General features: G+C 37.2%; 1 protein-coding gene across 2 annotated transcripts in view; it reads left to right on the forward strand.

Annotated features, from left to right (window-relative positions):
* sorbs2b (sorbin and SH3 domain containing 2b) overlaps positions 1–18,124 on the forward strand; it is a 75,335-nt gene extending 57,211 nt beyond the window's left edge. The window contains exons 19-29 of one of the 2 annotated variants that reach the window (XM_073820064.1): positions 905–981; positions 1,129–1,175; positions 1,330–1,444; positions 2,215–2,343; positions 2,671–2,862; positions 7,046–7,897; positions 10,030–10,230; positions 12,548–12,661; positions 13,650–13,693; positions 14,277–14,383; positions 16,260–18,124. In XM_073820064.1, the coding sequence (XP_073676165.1) occupies positions 905–981; positions 1,129–1,175; positions 1,330–1,444; positions 2,215–2,343; positions 2,671–2,862; positions 7,046–7,897; positions 10,030–10,230; positions 12,548–12,661; positions 13,650–13,693; positions 14,277–14,383; positions 16,260–16,321 (1,940 nt within the window). In that variant the 3' untranslated portion in view covers positions 16,322–18,124. The remainder of the gene's footprint in view (positions 1–904; positions 982–1,128; positions 1,176–1,329; positions 1,445–2,214; positions 2,344–2,670; positions 2,863–7,045; positions 7,898–10,029; positions 10,231–12,547; positions 12,662–13,649; positions 13,694–14,276; positions 14,384–16,259) is intronic. The other variant, XM_073820065.1, reaches the window with a different exon arrangement.
* The last annotated feature ends 3,942 nt before the right edge of the window (positions 18,125–22,066 follow it).

The following is a 22,066-nucleotide window of genomic DNA, read 5'->3' on the forward strand; positions in this document are numbered from 1 at the left end:
CTGCCTTATCTAGTGTTCATTTTCGATTTTGTCCCTATGTCTTTCATTTTCTCATTATATCATATTGTATTTTTGTTTACTTTCTCTTTGGTCAAACATTCCTTTCAAGTTATTTTCCTACTCCAGTTACAATACATTGTCGTATTTGGCAGACACTTGAAGGTATATGTTTTATTAGGTTCATACATTCTCTGGGAATCGAAGCACTAGAGGAACACTAGTTCGTGTGTGGGCTTGCCACAAAAGAAATATAACTTTGTGAAGTTTCAGTCTATATAAATAGCTTTGGACAGATGACTTGAACAGCTGAAGCATGCAATCTAAAAACAGATTTGAGATTTTATTGGCTTGGGAAGAAACATACTCTCTTATCTCTTATCAGTCTATCAAACCTGACATAGATCAGCCTCAGTACCAAAAGTTTTAGTCATTTGTTTTGGGATAAGGTCAATGTTTTTTAAAATCGTTAAGAAATATGACACTGTATACTTTTGCATAGTGCTCAGTGTTTATAAATGAAGGCTGTTCAGAGCAAGGGGGCTTGCCCACAGTTGGCACAGATGCCAGCTAACCATTTGCGGTTCTAGTATAAATACACATGATCTATACTGGGGATAGAGGAGTCTGGAGGATGGGTGTAACAACTTCTAAGATGTTTTGTGGAAGCTTACTTCATTGTTATGTTTATATTTTTATTTACATTATTTACTTTCATTGGTTTTCATTGGTCAATAAAATATATATTTGTATTTCATTTACCTGTTTTCTTTTATTTTGTCTGCATTTCTCTCATCAAGCCCCAAATCATTGTTTTCATTTGCTATCGCTTGTTCCCATGCATGTAATAGTGTTGGGTCTTTGCGTGGCTCGTCTTTAAATCCTTTTACCTCTTTGTTCTTTCTAGATCAGGACACATCCAGAGACTACTCTTACCCTGATGTGGGCTGCCGTACAACACAGAGCAGGAGACAAACCCCTGATGTAAGAGAGGAAGGGAATATGCATCACTCCTGTACAATTTTAGTAGAATCACTAATATTTTATCTGAGCTTTGATCAAACTGCAAATAAAACCACTTCATGACAGCATGTAATAAAGTTCGATTTCTCTGCTTCGTTCACTCGACAGAAACTGCCAGCCAGAGCAATATATGACTTCAAAGCACAGACAGCAAAGTAAGAACAACTTGCAAACCATGTCACAGTTTCTGTTTTCACTGCATTTGATGTGCTACAATCAGTCAGTACATTTTCATGTTTTATTTATGTCTTTCCTTTGCATGATTTCCCTATGTGGAATACAGTAAACTTGATTTTTATTCCCTTCCAGAGAGCTGACGTTTAAGAAAGGAGAGACAGTATACATCACTCGGCAGATAGATAATAACTGGTATGAAGGAGAACACCGTGGACATGTGGGCATCTTCCCCATCTCATATGTGGAGGTGTGTACTTTAAAGGGATAGTTTGCACAAAAAATTTAAATGTCATTCCAAACCTGTAAGACCTTTGTTTATCTTTGTCCTGCATAGACAGCAGTGGTACTACCACATTCAAGGCCCGGAAAGGAAGTAAGGACATTGTTAAAATAGTCCATGTGACATCAGTGGTTAAACTGTAATGTTATAAAGCTACGAGAATACGTTTTGTGTTCCAAAGATGAACTAAGGTCTTACTGGTTTGAAGCAACATGAGGGTTTAGCTTATTAAAGATATAACGTTGAGGTACAGAATCTGCAAAATGTAAATTATTTTACCAAAATAAGAGGGATTTTTTATTTAGTATTGACCTGAATAAGATATTTTACATAAAAGATGTTTACATATAGTCCACAAGAGAAAATAATAGTTAAATTTATATAAATGACCCCGTTCAAAAGTTTACATACATAGTGTTGTTACCTGAATGAACCTGAAGGATTCTTCCGAAGAACAGCGGGCAGTTTAACTGTTCAGGCCAAACAAGGGACTCATGAATAACTATCACTAAACAAAAAAAACTATTATTTTTACTTGTGGACTATATGTAAACATCTTTTATGTGAAATATATCTTATTCAGGTCAGTGCTAAATAAAAAATAACATGCATTTTGTATGATCCCTCTTATTTTGGTAAAATAAGTAAGATTTTTCAGATTCTGCAAGGTGTATGTAAACTTTTAACCTCAGCTGTAGTCTGAAGTATTTTCATTTAACTTCTGTGTCTCTTCACAGAAAATCCCTCCTTCAGAGAGGCATCAGCCAGCGAGACCTCCTCCACCAGCTCAAAGCAAAGAAATTGGGGAAGCAATTGCCCGCTACAACTTTAACGCAGATACTAACGTGGAACTTTCATTAAGAAAAGTAAACATTTTCTTAGTACTGATGTCATAAAAATAACTTTTAGTTTCAGCAAATACTCATTAATCCCCTTCTTAATGTTTCGTACCAGTTTAAGTGCGTGTCTTTTGCTAAATAATTCTCTTTACTGAATGCAAATGTTCTAATTAACTTGTAAGAAGAAATAAAACAAGACATAAAAACAAGATGGAACTTTCGCCTCAACTTCTCCAACTTCTGTATTAAACATCAAATACATTATAATTAGTTATGATTTTGTTATTTTGCACTGAAAATTTGCTTTCGATCCAGAAAATATACAAACTAATATCTTGTGTTGGTGTCTTCCAGGGCGAGCGTGTTGTTCTGTTGCGGCAGGTGGATAAGAACTGGTTTGAGGGTAAAATCCCAGGTACAAACAAACAAGGGATTTTTCCTGTTTCGTATGTGGATGTTGTTAAGAAGACTTCAGTACAAAGTACCGGTCAACCTCCTGGGCCCAGTATACCAACTAGCTACTCCAGTGACAGACTGAACAGTAGGGTACGTTTTCCACTTTTCCACAATTCCACTGCAATTTCACTAAAAATGTACCTAACGTTTTATTTCATATTACTTGAGAGGTTTAAATCAAGATGACTACAGATATCTGAATTTCAGGTGACATACTGTACATCCACAAAACATACTCTGATCCAGTTAAGTGACTGTATAATCTTATCTGGGTAAATACTGACTTACACTTTAAATGCATGATCCGTGCCGACAAACGGTGGCGTCAGAGGCACTAAAGCCTCTCATTCATATCACGTTACTTATATTGCCATAGGTCATGTACAGTACTATCAGCGCCAACAAGGTGGCAAGTACAAAATTAATCCTTTCTCAGATGGCAACTGTCCCGCTGCCAAAATAAATAACCTCTGTCATTTTTAGATTACCTTTGGCTTGTTGTGTAAGATAAGCCTGAATTCAGATTAAATGCCCTTGAGTTGTAATTCCATCTAAAGAACAAAGAAGTAAAGGCTTATTCCTTCAGTCACACGAGACGAGTCCAGCAGGATTAAATTAGATTAATCACACATCCTGCCAGCATCCAGTATAGGCTAATTAAAATGTGGACTTGACCTGCTGTTCTATACATGTGCTGCTCGGCTCCTGCTGTTACTGAAAGAGAAGTTTCTGTGAAGGTGAACTAATGTGACTGGACTGGACATTTTTTGTATCATTATTATAGAAAACTTTGCAGCAAACGCAATTTAACTTTGTACTACAATAAATACTCTGACCATATCAAGATTTCAGACACTACAGTCGTGGCCAAAAGTTTTGAGAATAACATGAATATTGGAAATTGGAAAAGTTGCTGCTGAAGTTTTTATAATAGCAATTTGAATATACTCCAGAATGTTATGAAGAGTGATCAGATGAATTGCATAGTCCTTCTTTGCCATGAAAATTAACTTAATCCCGAAAAAAAACTTTCCACTGCATTGTTAAGAAGGCTTCAGGCCGTCCATGAAAGTCCAGCAAGCGCCAGGATCGTCTCCTAAAGAGGATTCAGCTGCGGGATCGGAGTGCCACCAGTGCAGAGCTTGCTCAGGAATGGCAGCAGGCAGGTGTGAGCGCATCTGCACGCACAGTGAGGCCAAGACTTTTGGAAGATGGCCTGGTGTCAAGAAGGGCAGCAAAGAAGCCACTTCTCTCCAAAAAAAACATCAGGGACAGATTGATCTTCTGCAAAAATTATGGTGAATGGACTGCTGAGGACTGGGGCAAAGTCATATTCTCCGATGAAGCCTCTTTCTGATTGTTTGGGGCATCTGGAAAAAGGCTTGTCCGGAGAAGAAAAGGTGAGCGCTATCATCAGTCCTGTGTCATGCCAACAGTAAAGCATCCTGAGACCATTCATGTGTGGGGTTGCTTCTCATCCAAGGGAGTGGGCTCACTCACAATTTTGCCCAAAAACACAGCCATGAATAAAGAATGGTACCAAAAAACCCTCCAACAGCAACTTCTTCCAACAATCCAACAACAGTTTGGTGAAGAACAATGCATTTTCCAGCACGATGGAGCACCGTGCCATAAGCAAAAGTGATAACTAAGTGGCTCGGGGACCAAAACGTTGATATTTTGGGTCCATGGCCTGGAAACTCCCCAGATCTTAATCCCATTGAGAACTTGTGGTCAATCCTCAAGAGGCGGGTGGACAAACAAAAACCCACTAATTCTGACAAACTCCAAGAAGTGATTATGAAAGAATGGGTTGCTATCAGTCAGGATTTGGCCCAGAAGTTGATTGAGAGCATGCCCAGTCGAATTGCAGAGGTCCTGAAAAAGAAGGGCCAACACTGCAAATACTCACTCTGCATAAATGTCATGTAATTGTCGATAAAAGCCTTTGAAACGTATGAAGTGCTTGTAATTATATTTCAGTACATCACAGAAACAACTGAAACAAAGATCTAAAAGCAGTTTAGCAGCAAACTTTGTGAAAACTAATATTTGTGTCATTCTCAAAACTTTTGGCCACGACTGTAGAGCATTAGCATTAGGCAAAATATCAAACCAGTGTCAGTAATCTAAAAATCAATAGCACAAGCTTTTAAGCAAGTTTTTAAATACTTTTAAATAATAAATCAACAGATATACACTGGAGCTGGTAAGTTTTGTTTTGTTTGTAAGTTGTGTTTCAGTGCTGCTTGAAAGCGTGTGACCCCTCTGGAATTGTCTATATTTCTGCATAAATATGACCCAAAACATCATCAGATTTTCATATAAGTCCTGAAAGTAGACAAAGAGAACCCAATCAAAGAAGTGAGAGAAAAATATTTTCTTTGTCATTTATTTATGGAGAAAAATTATCCAGTGTTACATATCTGTGCGTTGCAAAAGTATGTGAATCTCTTGGATTAGCAGTTAATTTAAAGGTGAAATTAGAGTCCATCTGTGCAGATGTGTTTTCAATGAGTGCAATGACTATCAAATGTCAGAATGTGACCTGTTTTATTCAAAGAACAGGGATCTATCAAAGTCTGATCATGTTTGTGGAATTGAATCATGTCACGAACACAGGAGATTACTGAGGACCTCGGAAAAAAGAGTTGATGTTGCTCATCAGGCTAGAAAAAGTTACAAAACCACCTCTAAAGAGTTTGGACTCTACAACTCGCAGTCAGACAGATTGTGTACAAATGGAGGAAATTCAAGATCACGGTTACCTTGCTCTAAAAATGATTAATTATGCCATATCCTTCCTTGTAGCTCATGGCTTTTGTCCTGTTTCCCACCAGAGCTGGGTAGATTACTTACAAATTGTAATCGTTGCTGATTCCAAACTGCATGGCAAAAATTGTAATTAGTAAAGTAATCCATTATGTTGCACATTTTAAGTAATATAATTAGACTACTTTCTGAATGCTTTTAGATTACTTTTGACCTAACTTGTTTATCACATTATTTTAAATAGAACAATATTGTACCATATTGACATAAAAACACAAATGGTACGAAATGCATAGTGCATTAAACATTATATTACCATTATATTATCAAGGTTTCCTAGACTGCTGTTTGTGAAGCAGCTGCATGGGGGCTTATGAGTTTAATGAAAAACTAATAACTGAATCAATAATTTCAAAATCAATAAAAATTAAAAAAACGTACTATAAACATGAAATATTTTATTTGTTTGCCTGCATGTCATGTGACCATAGCCAACATCAGACAACTATGAACATGCAAATGTGATACTTAATTATAAAAATATTTATTTTAAAATCTCATGGGTACTTCAAGTAAATATATAAGGGTGAAAGAGGATCAGATGACAAAAAAAGTTTGTGAATTTGTGCAGTTTAGTTCGTTTCAAAGACATAATACATGGTTAAATAACCTACAGAGTGATCATTCAAATAAAAATCCTTGTGTTCATCAGTAGTTAATTCAGCGTTGAAACACTTCTAAAAATCTCTAAATTATTTTTGTAAATCAGTGGTCAAATGCTGTGTCGCCAACTGAGTAATTGGCTAATAATGACATGAGTTTTGTGTGAATGTCCACAAAACTTGAAGACTATCTGAATGTATATAAGTAGTAGGCTAATTTAGAAAGGGACATTTAAAAGATGAAAAAGAAGAATTAGGGAGAATCAATAAATTATGAATAATGTATTGCTATCGTGTAAATAATATGTAATCATGTAATCCATAAAAAAGTAACTAGTCTGATTTTAAAATGTAATTTAATCTAATTAGAGCTTGATCTTTGGAATCTGTATGTAATCCAGATTACATATAATCATTTTCTACCAAGCATACTGCATCTGTGACTGCAACAAGCGTTCACATTAACTGTGTTTCTGTTGTATAAAATAATGTGATTTCTATAGGGTTCTATATAGAAAATGGCCTTTCATAATGGCTATAAATTATGTGAAATCTAATTTACATGATGGGTAGGTTTCTATTTACATTCAAATAGTAATTAATCTACGCATAACATAAACCCAGAGCTATAAACTGCTTAAATCATCTGGAATTAAGTAGATTTGCTGAATATAAAAGTGCTGTTTTTGTACCATGGTTTTCTAGGCAGTATTTTCTCATAACACTGCAGCTTTCATCTGTCCTCCTGTCACTTGTATTATCTTTTCCATCAGTTCTCTTCTTTTCCAGCGTATATCATTACTATCACTTTCTATTTCTCTCTCCCTCTTTCTCTTAAGCCGTCATCTGTGCGTCCCCTCTACAACTCTCCATCCCCATCTGTCCGCCCACTCTCCTCATCCTTTCCCAGTCCACTGAGAGCCGCACACCTCCAGGCCATCACCAGTGAGTGGTTGGCCCTCACTCTGGGTCTGTCTCCTTCAGGAACCCCTGCCCCCACACCTCCTCCTTTCCCTTCCAATTTCCAGCCGTACTATGAAGTGTTGGATTCTGCCATCTCCCCTTCTCCCGCCTCCTCCATGCTGGGCCGCTCTCCAGCCCTCACTCCCCACATCTCCACTCCTGTGCACAAAGAGGGTCACTTCATTCCCATCACCTCCCCAAAGTCTTACATGTCTCCCGATCCCAGCCCGTCACCTCAGCCCTACCTCACCTCTGCCTCCTTCACTCCTTCGCCCACCTCACCCATATTTGACTCCAGCCCCAGGTCTAGCAGCGTCATAGAGATCCTCTCCAGCCAAAAAGCAGATTTAGCCGAGAAAGAACTGCAGTTGTTCTCAGATCACAAAGACCTACACAAACCAGGCAAGACAGACCCCCCTAAATTGCTCAGCCCTATTGACTTGGTTGTTTTAGAGGCATGCAAATCCCCGTTGGACATTCTTCCACCTAAAGACCCAGAGGATGATCTGTGTGAGGAGTTAGTGTCAATCATTAAGGCCAGCCAATCAAAGGGCTCGTTCAAAGAAGAGGAAGGATTTTATCGCCAGGAACCAGATGTTACTGAAAAGCTTCCCAAGCTGTTTATAGAGGAGGAGCCGAATGAAGACAACGGCTTCTTAAATGAACCCCTGACATCAAATACATTTACTCCAGTCCAACCTGCCCATAGTGAGGGTTCAGATATTGAGGTAGTGCTCGCTGTGTGGTTAAACAGACCAAATGAACAGCCGAAATAGATTTTCTTAGAGGAGAAATGTGTAATTTTTTAGATTACTAAAGATTTAATGTTTTTGGAACAAGCTATAGAAAATGGGTGGAGATTTTAGTTTTCATTGGTAGCTATTTTTTTTTGCCTGTGATCCACTAATTTTTATTTTTTTTTTCGAAACACCAAACCTGAAATTATTTTTTTTTTAGACAAAATGGACAATAAAGTCTAAACTTTAATTTTAAAAGATCACACTTGTGACCTTGGATCACAAAACCAGGTCAGATTTTTGAAACTGAGATTTATATATCATCTGATGAACAACTAAGAACAAATAAGATGTCCATTGATGTATGGTTTGGCCAAGATACAGCTGTTTGACAATCTGGAATCTGAGGGTGCAAAAAGTTTGCGAAAATCACCTTTAAAGTTGTCTAAATGAGGCTAGCATTGCATATTACTAATCAAAAATTAAGTTTTGATATATTTATGTTAGGAAATTTACAAAATATCTTCATGGAACATGATCTTTACTTAATAACCAAATGATTTTTGGCATGAAAGAAAAATCAATCATTTTAAACCAATACAATGTATTGTTGGCTATTGCTATAAATATACCAGTGCTACTTCTGACTGGTTTTGTAGTCCAGGGTCACATTTATTTAACCATCAACACTCTATAATGTTCCTACTCCATTTTGTTGTTGAAATATAAACATTTAAATGATGGTTGTGTCATCACAGATTTATCCAAACACATTAAAATAAGGCAGCAGACAACAGGTTAACTTAAAAATACAATTAATATGTAATATGGTGCATATATTTAGCAAAATGCTCCTCTCTATAGTCATTGAATGGCTTTTCTGAGGTAAATGTAATGTCATTTGACATTATTTACAAGCCATTTTTATTTCCATCTTTCCACTCAGACCCAACGGTAATGATTGTTGGATGGTAGACACACTACAAATTAGGGATGTGCCTGAATAGTGAATCCATATTCGGAAAGGCACAGAAAAATAGTGGCTTCAACGGAGTGAAAGTAGAAAGTAAAAATCAGTTCAAAAGCATTCAAAATTTCAATGCTCCACATATTATTTTTATACAGTATAATTACCCAATTATATAATTGTGAGAGAAAACATTGAAATATATATTTTCCTCCCATCTTGTATTTATAGAGGGTTTGCATTTACGTCATGGTTTGGTCAGTTACTCAGATGTGTGGCCATATTGGAGATACTTGGATGTAAACAACAGCATGGATTGCACGGTTAATGTACTACTGAACACAATGTTCTGCTAAAGTATGCTGTCCAAACCATGGAAAAAACATATGGATCCAGCTAAATCAAATAGAAAAGGACATTGTAAGCAGGATATTTTGACAAACTGAAGTTAATAGATGGTAAAGATACATGCAAGCCGTATTAATTAAAATAATTGCATAAAATTTAACCTTCTGACTGGAAATGATAAGAACAAACACAAATGATCAAGATTCTTGCCCTGAAAATCCTGGTTCAGTTTGGATAATCATAAACGCATTTTGTTCCTCAAACAGTCTTTTGCCCTCTTCTCCTTGATTTGTTATAATTTTTGGCAGTCTATAGTACTCCAAATGTTTTTCATGGCTCGACCATTCAGCACAGCCCAAAACATGACAATAATTGCAACAATAATCAGTAAAATATGTTGTGTTTGGTTAGGTGACATTGTTTACATTCAGTGTCGCCAATATGGCCAACTGATTATGCGTCCTGAAACACTCTATTACCTTTAGGGGTTATGTAGTACATGCCATTTCCTTTACACTGTATTCTGATTCAGGCACATCCCTACTACAGTAAACATTACAGGGATGTTAAGTGAAGTTTTGTTCATTCATCAACTGAAAACTGCATAGACTAAAGACTAATATTGCTAATCCAGCACTATTCTCCACCTCAGCTGAAAAACGAATTTCGGGAATAGTTTTGGAGGGTTTTTTGGCAAATCTTGTGACATTAACGTCACAAAAAGTTACACACTTCACCTTTAAACCCTGAAGCATCTGTAGGGGATGATGAACATGTATAGGCCTAACTGTTTTCGTCTTCACACCAGCAGGGTGATGTTTCCCAGAATGCCTCTCCTCGTCTCTCTCCCCTGTCCTCACAGATGTCATTGCCTTTCACGCTTCCCTCATCGGCTAAATACTCTCCCCCTTCCCCGCGCTCCACCCCCCCACTACCCGGGGTTTCACAGTCGCCCCCTCCCTCTGCAAAACTGTTCTCTCGACAGGACCTCCGCTCCTCAAAGGTCAAGGTAAAGACAAGGTGCTTGTTAGTGACTGTACTAGCGCTCACCATCCTCCACCCTTCCCCCAGTCTTACCACTCCATAATACAGACACTAACATTCCCTATTAAAGTGACCTATATAACTTAAAGTACATTATCTTTGTGGTATGCATTTCCATGAGAGATTTACTGCACCACAGTGTGCACGCTTCATAAATGAAACACAAAGCAATGTAGTTCATATGTCTGACATAAAATAAATTATTACAGTTACATGGGGATTTAGAGACATTAATTATTAGCAAGTCATAGACATATTTAAATCACCCAGCCCCCACCACCCATCCCTTTTAAATTCACTCCCCACAATCCTAGGATCCTTTAAATGAGTTTTATGGGCTTTATCCTATTAGTTTTGTCCACTGGCATGGGAACAAACAAACAAACAAAGCGTTCATAACAGATGCTTGGGCAGCGGAGTAAATAATAAGACATTCAGATAAAAAAGAATCAGTTTTGTCCATGAGTAATTCACGAGTTCGCCCTTACATCTAATCTGCTTGAGCGAGTATTAAGCATATTTTGGCGTGCTGTCCTGGGGAAGGGTTCCGGGCCGGAATACAGGCCGGAACCAGAGAACTCCCCCTGCTAGTGTAGGATCGAAACAGATTAGAAGTGGGGAGTAGGGGTGGAGGAGGGATGCCAAGAAACTATCGCTGGATGGAGGTAAGACGGCTGGTAATATATAGAGGATGCGCTGATTGAATGATTGGTTAAACAGGTTGCACCTGTGCCGAATGGGTTGATTATCTGATCGTGCTCCTCCTGAACCTTGTTTAATCAAACATCATATAGTACAAAGAATATTTACTCACTCATGTTAACCCATTTTTGTATAAATATATTATGCTGAATTCAAAAGTCAGGTTTGGTAAGATTTTTGTGTTCACCAATGCTATATGTGACCCTGAACCACAAAACCTTAAGACACAGTCTTAAAGGTTGTATCAGCAATTTCTAGTCTGAAACATAAAGTGTCAAATTCAGCTGAACTTTCTTCACGATCCACTCGCTGCCTGCCCCATAAATTGTCTGTGAAAAAACCGCGTCTCTCTGGTCAGCCTAGGGTCCGAGATATGCCAAAAAAACAATCGGCACTACCAACCTTTCCACAGATAAACAAACAGTGTTCCAACCAATCAGCGTCAGGGGTTTGGTGTTGTGGACTTTCACTCCGCCTCCCTCACGTCCCTGCACCAGTAGGAAAGTCCACAACACCAAACCCCTGACGCTGATTGGTTGGAACACTGTTTGTTTATCTGTGGAAAGGTTGGTAGTGCCGATTGTTTTTTTGGCATATCTCGGACCCTAGGCTGACCAGAGAGACGCGGTTTTTTCACAGACAATTTATGGGGCAGTCAGCGAGTGGATCGTGAAGAAAGTTCAGCTGAATTTGACACTTTATGTTTCAGGCTAGAAATCGCTGATACAACCTTTAAGTAGCACAAGTATATTTGCAGCAATAGGCAAAAATACATTGTGTGGTCAAAACTATCGATTTTTCTTTTTTACGCCAAAAATCATTAGGATATTGAGAAAGGAAAATGTCCTACCATAAATATATGAAAACTTAATTTTTGATTGGTAATATACAGCTGACAACTTCATTTGGATAACTTTAAAGGTTGAATTTCTTAATATTTAGATTTTTTTGCACCCTCAGATTCCAGATGTTCAAATATTGCTTTATTCTAACAAACCATCAATGGAAAGCCTATTTATTCAGCTTTCAGCTGATTTATAAACCTTAATTACAAAAATGACACTTACGACTGGTTTTGTGCGCCAGGGTCACGTATTTATTTAATCAGAAACAGGAAGAACAGTGATATTGTGAAATATTATTACAATTTAAAAGAGCTATTTTCTTTTTTTATTACGTTTTAAATGTAATTTATTCCTTTCATTGCAAAGCTGAATTTTCAGCCTCATTACCCCAGTCTTCAATGTCACATAAACCTTCAGAAATCATTCTAATATGCTGATTTGCTGCTTAAGAAACAATGTAGAAAACAGTTGATACAGTTTGATACATTGTTTTCACAGATCAGGATTCTTTAGTGAAAAGAATGTTAAAAGGAACGGCTTTTAACAATCAACTCTTTAATGCTAATTTTGACCAATTTAATGCACCCTTGCTGAATAAAAGTATTAATTTCTTAAAAGAAAAAGAAAAATAACATACTGACCCCAAATTTTTGAACAGTAGAGTGTATATTTTTGTAAATTGTGTTCATATGTGACTGCACATAACATAGATTCTCCTGGCTCTGGTTCTTTCAGCCTGTGTTAAGGCGTGATGTTGCGGTTGTTGGTAAGCCCCCTCGTAGCCCCGTGATGTCTAGGAGGTCCTGCGGATCGCCTGTTAGAGGTCAAAACTTTTCGCCATCTCATAGGGTAGGGAGTATGTGCACCTTGTGTGGCAATGGCACATTTGACTCAAGGGAAATCCCTGCACAACACAGTATTTGACCTGGGAATTTACTGTTTTGAGTGCAATTCTTTCCATTTTCGCTGCTCTAGCTGGATATAATGATATTAGGAATGATACAACATATACTGGCATATATCTGTGTCAGCGTGTGGACACATGATGCTTCCGTACGCAGTATCATTCCATCAGTACAATATGGAGGAATGCTGAGTCAATGAATAAGGGATACTCTCTTTAACACCATGGCCTTGTCCGTCTGTCTGTATGCATTAGTGCATTTTGTGGATGAGAAAATAACATTTAATTTCTAACATCGCTGTAGAGCGAAAACATAGTTTAGTTTGCATGTTGGAAATGTGTTTGGAAGTGGTTTTCCAGGCATGACTTCCCGAATCTTTCTCTTTGTTTTTGTGGCTCAAAGTAGCTGAGAAGATTGGCTTGTTCGTGCAGTGTTGGTTTAAGCCTTGTATAGAGAGTGTTTGGAGTGTCTGGATTACTCGTGGGACTGTCCCAATGATCTTTCCTGTGTACACAGCTTAAACAAGGTGTACTCCCCAGGGCCAGGCAAGCGGCCTATTCCCCACATTACCTTCCAAACAAGGGGAGTACAGTCCTCGTTTTCAGGATTTAAGGCATTTGCGTTTCTAAGTCCACAAATCGAACATATTTTAGAAAATATGTTATTTGATGGCTTAGAAACAGAACTTGAGCCGCGGTAGTCCTGGATCTCACACGTATTTGAAAACAAAGTTGCAATTCTTTTTTTTTAAATCACATTTAGGCAAGTTTGATCATTTATATGGTTCAGATACACAGCTGATCCAGGTCTGGCCTCAGGCTTTGCATCAATGGTTCTCCACGAGCACAGTGGAACTCTTAGTATCAGATGGACATACAGCAGAATGAGAGATGGAAACATTTAAATGGCTTTCCTGTTTTCTTTTTTTCCAGTCCCAAAGACAAGCATATGATCCGCTTCAAGGTACAGGGGAACCGTGAGTATTTAAAGTCTTTTTCTGTATCACCAATCCACAAATTTAAAGGAACAGTTCACCCAAAAATTAACATTCTGTCATTAATAACTCACCCAAACCTGTAAGACCTTCATTCATCTTTGGAACACAAATTAAGAAATTTTTGATGAAATCTAAGAGCTGATGCTGTATAGACAGCAACGCAACTACCATGTTCAAGGCTCAGAAAGGTAGTAAAGACATTGCTAAAATAGTCTATATAACATCAGTGGTTCAACCTTAATTTTATGAAGCTATGAGAATACATTTTGTGCACAAAGAAAACAAAAATTAATTTAATATTTGTAACGTTGCTGTTTATGCAGGGTCAAAGAGTGCTCAGATTTAATCAAAAATAGCTTAATTTGTGTTTCAAAAATGAATGAAGGTCTTACGGGTTTGGAAAGACATGAGGGTGAGTAATTAATGACAGAATTTTCATTTTTAGGTGAACTATCCCTTTAAAATTAAAAATGTTTATGCTAACATTATTCTATTGTGGGATTTGGTCAGTATTACAAGCCGTGATGTTGAAAACACACTTAAAGTGCCGGTCTTCCCACAGATTTCAAGCCCTGTATACCTACATGCCACGAAATGAAGATGAGCTGGAACTGAAGGAGGGAGATGTTGTTGACGTCATGGAGAAGTGTGATGATGGATGGTTTGTGGGTAAGACTGTAAACTCCATTTTCATCAGGTTCCTGGTTACTATGGGAAGAACGTTTTAGTGTTGTTCATCTGTTTGCCACTAGCTGGCGCTGTTATCCAACCAAAAATACTGTCAACCGTTTAAACAGCCCATTGATGTTTGGAGAGTAAAAATACATCAAGAGAGTCAAACCAAAATGTATTCAGACACCTTTAATATTTCTCACATTATCACAGTTTATTAGCTATAGTTTAGAAAATGCAAATAAAATATGACAAGAACTCAGAGTTAAACTGTGTCAGAACAAATCAGTCTTGATAATCACAAATGAATTACAGTCAAACCAAAATGTATTCAGACACCTTCAGAATTCCTCACATTATCACAGTTTATTTGCTATAGTTTAGAAAATGCGAATAAACTATGACGAGAACTTAAGAGTTAAACTGTGTCAGAATGAATTCATCTTGATAATGTTAGAAACATACAAAAAAACGTAGATGGGTCAAAGACGTTAAGATGTCTACGTCAATAGATATTTACAAATGTGATGTTATGTCCATAGAGAGCGCATTAAATGTAAGTAAAGTCTACTGTTAAGGTTTCAAATACTTTTTTGGAGAATAAAATGGTTTGAAATAACGTTACATTTTCATTAAGTGTAACACAATATCTACAGTGCCTTGCAAAAGTATTCATACCCCTTCATATTTTCACATTTTGTTTTGTTGCAGCATTATGTTAAACTGCTTTAAATTAGTTTTTCCTCACATCAATTTACCCTCCATACACCATAGTAATGACAAAGCAAAAACCAGATTTGCAAATTTTACAAATGTATTAAAAATAAAACACTGAAATAAGTGCATTGCATAAGTATTCATACCCTTAACTCAGTACATAGTTGAAGCACCTTTACAGCCTCAAGTCTTTTTGGGTATGATGTGACAAGCTTTGCACATTTGCATTTGGCAATTTTCTGCCATTCTTTGCCTCACCTTTTCACCTCTCAAGCTCTGTCAGCTTGGATGGGGGCTGGCAGACATTTTCTAGAGTCCTAGTTGTTCCAATCATCTTCCATTATGGATAACGGAGGCTACATGCTTCTGTGAACCTTCAATGCAGCAGATTTTTTTCTGAACTCTTCCCTAGATCATTCCCTTAACGCAAGTCTGTCACTGAGCTCTACAGGCAGTTATCTTGACCTCAAGACTTGGTTTTTGCTCTGATATGCATTTCTAAATGTGCCTTTCTAAATCATACTCATTCAAATGAATTTGCCACAGTTTAACTCCACTCCAAGTGTAGTAACATCTAGAAGCAATATGAATGCTCCTGAGCTAAATTCCGAGTGTCCCAGAAAAGGGTATGAATACTTATGCAACGGGATCTTTTCAGTTTTTTATTTTTAATAAATTTGCACAAATGTTAAAAACCTATTTTTTGCTTTGCCATTATGGAGTAGGGAGTGTAGATTGATGTGGGAAAAAAAGTAAATTAAAGTAGTTTAACATAAGGCAGCAACATAACAAAATGTGAAAAAAATGAAGGGGTATGAATAATTTTGCAAGGCACTGTATGTAATAATTCAAACAACAACAGCTTATTCTGACTTGTACATATTAAAATATATAAAATAATAATGGAGCATATTATATTTTATTGTGATTTAAATGAATACAAAATTCTTACTGACAAATAGGCAAAGCCTAAGATAGTGGCACATTTTAAAATTGTAGAATTACAACTAATTTGGGATGGAAGTAATTTGTCTTTTAATATGTCATGAATTGAGTATGTCTGACAAGATTGTTACTGTCTGTCTGTCGATCTATATATCATATATGTAGATATTTAATTATTTATGTTTGACTCATTCCATATTTCAAATTTTAGGAACGTCCAGGAGAACCAAGTTTTTTGGAACCTTTCCTGGGAACTACGTCAAACGGTTATAAATGGACTTTTCCAATACACATCTCAGACGGTCCTAAATCTACTGTGGAGAAATGGACAATGCCATACAGCTACATGCTGGAATCAGCATGACATGTTCCAGTCATCAACCTGTTGGACAGAAAGTGTTGAAACTGATGAAAAGTCAATGGCCTTTGAGGGGTTATTGCACCATTTATGTCATTTGGTTCAAATACGCTGATGCTTAAATTCTCAATCCATTACATTAATTAGAAATTTCAGTAAATGCTTTAAACATTTGGTTGCCTACATTTTCTCTCATAGTTGAAAAATCAGTACGCTTGCCTTCTAGTTAAGCTGACGGATTTCAACATAATGAGTGATCGAGTGCCCTATTTATTTGTAATTTATTAAGCGGCACAGAGGATGAAATACAGTAGGTGAGGAATGATCTACTGGTGCCCCTTGTGCACTGGACCTGATGTCTGATCTGATCTAGATTGTATAGACTGAACAGTATTGCAGTGTCATGTTTGTGTCAGGCAGTGGAGATTACAGATGACCAGTCCTGCCAACATGTATCTTTTCAGTATGTTATTAACTTTCTGGTTCAGAAGAATGACCTCCGGTTTTCTAGGGCTCTACGTTCTTCCTCCAGACATTCCTTTGAGCATTTGAAGGATTTTACAGATAAGAGAAAAATAGTTTTGATATTTTTCAATCTAAAGAGATAACGTTTTTGAGAATGCAATATCCCTAACAAAAAGCATTTTGGCAAAACGAGCATGTTAACCAGAGTTAAACAGACTGCCTCTACTGCCTATTATTAATATTTCTGTACTGGGTGACCTTGCACATCACTTTTGGTTTACACACTGTCTTTATCTATTTATGGCCAATAAGACGAGCACATGATGTCATAATTACTAAACTGCAATTGGCAGCCATGTATTTTGTATATGTCGCCTTCGGATTGGTTCAGTTGGAGTGAGGAAATGTACGTAAAATCTATTTTTGTTTATTTGATCATTCAGCAAACGTTTTTCATTATGATATACTTAATATATTGTTAATTGTTCACTTTCTATGTCTTCGACCTGTTGAGCACAGTGATTATTCTTTCAAAATATGCAGCGTTTCAATCTTCTTCCTGTGAGACTGTATGATTAACAGTTTTATTCCAGTCAGTAAAGCAAGAAATGTAAATGTGTCAGTCAATAGAAACACGAACCAATAATATATGTAATTTAGGCAATATTATACCTCATGGAATTATGCAGTCTCTGTGTCTGTCAATGTGCTTAATATACCAGTAACAACCTGCGCGTGTTGTTTCGTTAAGAACTGCTCATCAGTGCAAACGTACTATTGTACCAGATTGAGAATTTATTAACACCATGCCGCTCTGGTGGCTCTGTGAACTATCGAGACTCCTAGAGATCTCCACTGTGGTTTAGCTAAGAGTTGGCAGACAGTCTTCCTTTCTTAAGCACTAGCTAATCAGAAGTGAACTGTGCTGTTCCTGGTGCATAACTTTACCACATGTAGTTTATGTAATGACGTGGGTATTTGTTATATTTAATAATGCACGATTGAGGAGCAAATGTTTATACAGTTACAGAACACTGTGATATGTTCAGTAAATTAAACCTATCTGCCACTGACTGAACATTATGTTTGGTGCTAGAGTGTGTGAAGGATTCTGATTGGATAAAAGCGAAAAACATCACTGACATGCAGTCCTAAACCATTGCTGCTGGTCATCTGGTTTTGTCCCACTGACTAATAAACAAAAAATGTCTGATTAGACTTTCCAAAAAGTAAAAGCAGTCATTGATTTTAAAGTCTTTGTCTTTTCTTTCTCTGTGGAACAGTTCGTAAATAAATTCTATGGCTTTTAATATTTTCATCAGACTGGGATTCACAATCTCCGTAAGTGCATGGGACAATCGTGCCATCCCGGACGTCATCCTTCTGCTAGCAATCTAGTCCCTGCAGACCGTCTATAAACAGCCACATGGTGTCCTGGAGTTGTCCCTCCTGCTGCCATGGCGACAAAGTAAACAGAGGGTCAGTAAGGAGCCAGTCTGAGTTGCTGTCCCAGAGAAAGAATCAGAGCCATCCAGCCTCCTCACAGGAGGCAGGGGTTTCTGTCTAGACTCCAGCATTTGTTTTTAATGGAGCAAATTCTTGCTCTTTTAAGCACTTACAAATATATCTGGGAATACAGCGCAAAGCCTAATTAAAGGAGTAGTTCACTTTCAGAACACAAATTTACAGATAATGTACTCACCCCCTTGTCATCCAAGATGTTCATGTCTTTCTTTCTTCAGTCGTAAAGAAATTATGTTTTTTGAGGAAAACATTTCAGGATTTCTCTCCATATAATGGACTTCTATGATGCCCCCGAGTGTGAACTTCCAAAATGCAGATTCAAAGGGGTCTAAATGACCCCAGCCGAGGAAGAAGGGTCTTATCTAGTGAAACGAACGGTTATTTTCTAAAAACATTTACAATTTTTATACTTTCTAATCTCTACACAGAGCTAGACAAGACAAGCATTTGAGTTTAAAAAGTATATCAATTGTAATTTTTTTTTTTTTTTTTAGAAAATAACCGATCCTTTTGCTAGATAAGACCCTTGTTTCCTTGGCTGTGATGGTTTAGAGCCCTTTGAAGCTGCATTTTGGAAGTTCAAACTCAGGGCACCATAGAAGTCCATTATATGGAGAGAAATCCTGAAATGTTTTCCTCAAAAAACATAATTTCCTTACGACTTAAGAAAGAATAACATGAACATCTTGGATGACAAGGGGGTGAGTACAATATCTGTAAATTTGTGTTCTGAAAGTGAACTACTCCTTTAACATCTATGCCAATCTGCTCAAAGTTAAAAGCACAGTCTGCCCAACATCATCATGTACTCACTCTCATGTTGTTCCAACCCCCTTGACTTTTGGAACAACATGAGGGTAAATAAATGACAGAATTTTCATATTTGGACGACCGACCCCTTTCATTATTAGAGTTGGGTACATGATGTGACAGCATGAGTTAGAGAAGGATTTTCGGGTGTTAGGGTTTCCTAGGTTTGATGTAGCTCAGGTCATGACAAACAGCCTGTCTCTGGCACACCAAACAAGGAGCTGTTCAAGTTTACAATACAAGTGCTCTCAAGCTAGAATGTTTGGCCTTCAAATAAAGAGCACAGCGCTCCAGTACAGTACAGTATGATCCTCTCTGTGTAGTAACTGAAAGTTTACTTTGGAAACAAGTAACACGTGCACAGACTAGGTCTTACCAGTGTTTCTATTTCATACATACAGCTAATAAACAGGATGGCAGCCGGAAGCATCACTACATGTTTCGTACTGGGTACAGGTGACAACTGTTTGTGATTCACTATTTATATTCATATATCCAAAACAGTTTCAAAAAGAGAGTATTAAATACTCTATGCTCCAGTAGGCCTACTGATGAAGAGCTAGAAATGCTTCCGATGGCAGCACTGAAATAAAGCATGGCATCCAAAGTATTTACTACTGTACTCTGTAACATCAATTGTACATTAAACAATGATTTTTGGACTGCATTTTACAAGATAACACTCTTTCAGTCTTTCTGCTTCATATAGACAAAAAAAATCCAATAAAAAAACAATAAAGTCAACTTTATTGTCAATTCTGCCACATGTACAGGACATACAGAGAATTGAAATTGCGTTACTCTCAGACCCATGGTGCATACAAGTAACATTAAATACAAAGGTAGAATTTAAAAAATACGAATAAATATAAATAAACATATAATATATAAAATGAAAAATACAATATACAAGTAAGGGCACATGGTAGAGAGTGCAAACCATGTAAACAATATAGTGCAACAGAGCTTGTAAATGTGTAAAACTAAACTAACTTCAAAAAAATATATATGTTTAAGAGATTAGTTCACTTCCAGAGTATAAATTACCTGATAATTTACTTACCCATATGTCATTCTTTCTCCAGCTGAAAAGAAATGAAGGCTTTTTGGGGGGAAATATTTCAGGATTTTTCACCATATATTGGACTTCAAAGGTGGCCAAAGGGTTAAAAGTCTAAATTGTAGCTTCAGTGCATCTTCTAAGGGCTCTACATGATCCCAGCTGAGGAATAATGGTCTTATCTAGCAAAACGATTAGTCGTTTTCTAATAAAAGACAAATTTATATAACTTTTTTTAAACCACAAATGCTCGTCTTGCAGTAGCTCTGCGATGCGCATCTTCGTGCATTATGTAATCAAGTTGGAAAGTCGTGTGTGGTTACTTCGTCATCTGTGTTTTTCGGTTCAAAAAGGTAGGGCATGGCAAAAAACGCCATCTCATTTTCTACTCCAGCTTCAAAAATCGCCCTACATTGTTGTTTTACTTTTTTTCTAAAGGGCATTTTTTGCACTTTCGCTTTGTAAACACTGGGTCAGTACTTCCGCCTGTGACACGCGTGCGTGATGTCAAGCTAGTGCAGGATGAGCATTTGTGGTTAAAAAGTATATACATTTTAATTTATTTTACAAAATGGCCAATAGTTTCGCTAGATAAGGCTGGGTGGAGCCCTTTGTAGTGGCACTGAAATGCAGTTTGGACCTTCAACCCAGTTGCCACCATTTAAGTCCACTATAGAGGAAAATCCTTTAGCTTTCCTCAAAAACCTTAATTTCTTTTGACAGAAAGACAGACATCTTGGATGAATTTATAATTCTGTAAGTGTTACTTTTTCGTTTGTTTGTAAGTAGCTAGTGAAATTTACTAGCAACTTCTGAGTAGTTTACTACTTTGCCTGCTAATATATTATTTTAGTAGTATTTACCGGAAAAAGTATTTGGACACTTAATCACAAGTATATAATAAAATGTATATTGGGACGTTCAAAACGCGTTCTTGACTTGATTGCGTCATTACTCTGCACTCCTGGGTATAAAAATATAAAACATGCCCGTCTTTGGCATTTTAACGTTACATATAAATATAATTAAAAAAGGAGCGCAGCGGAATTAAAAACAACGCAGGATCTCGAGATACGTTTCTGAAAGTTATTTACAGGCACGGCATCTTAAAAACGTCGTGCGCAATGCGCATGCGCAAGACGTCGAACTCGTACGGGCTTGTTGTGTTGCGCATCTTGTTTACATGATACAGTGAAAAAACGATTGAAAAGAAGCACAGTGGAACGCCAAAAGGCGTTTTGTGTGAACCACCTCCAACAAACGTTTGTTTTTTCAGATGTCATTAGATAGTTAACGCGATGAACTGCACCTGGTTAGTCTGCTAGGACAGCTGTGTGGAGACATCTGACTTCGAACATGTGCTAAAAAAAATCACCTGACATCAACAGTCATTGCAAAAATGTCTCAGCAAAGTGAAGTTAGTTCGGAGAAAAGGTTTGATGTTTTATCATCTAACGCAATGACATTTTAAAGCGTTTTTGGAGCTGCTTTATGTTTAAAGTAACTTTGTGATATCCACACACAGGACAGATAAATTCACTTTTTTTTTTTTGTGGTAAAGTAAAAGAATTATAACTTGAAATGAAATCCAAGCACTTTTAAGTGTTCCCTTATGTGGTTGTGTTGTTAAAATTGTTTACATTCCCCTGAGGAGATGTTTATAAGAGCAACACATGCTGTGTTGATACGAAAATATGACATATAGTTTTGTTATTGTGCTCTATAAATAGCTGGTTATCTGTTCATCAACAGCAAAGGCTCTGACTCAATGCTCAGCCTCAATTTCATGATAGAGCGGTCT

This window comes from Garra rufa, chromosome 16 (assembly GCF_049309525.1).
Source record: "Garra rufa chromosome 16, GarRuf1.0, whole genome shotgun sequence".
Taxonomy (NCBI): domain Eukaryota; kingdom Metazoa; phylum Chordata; class Actinopteri; order Cypriniformes; family Cyprinidae; genus Garra; species Garra rufa.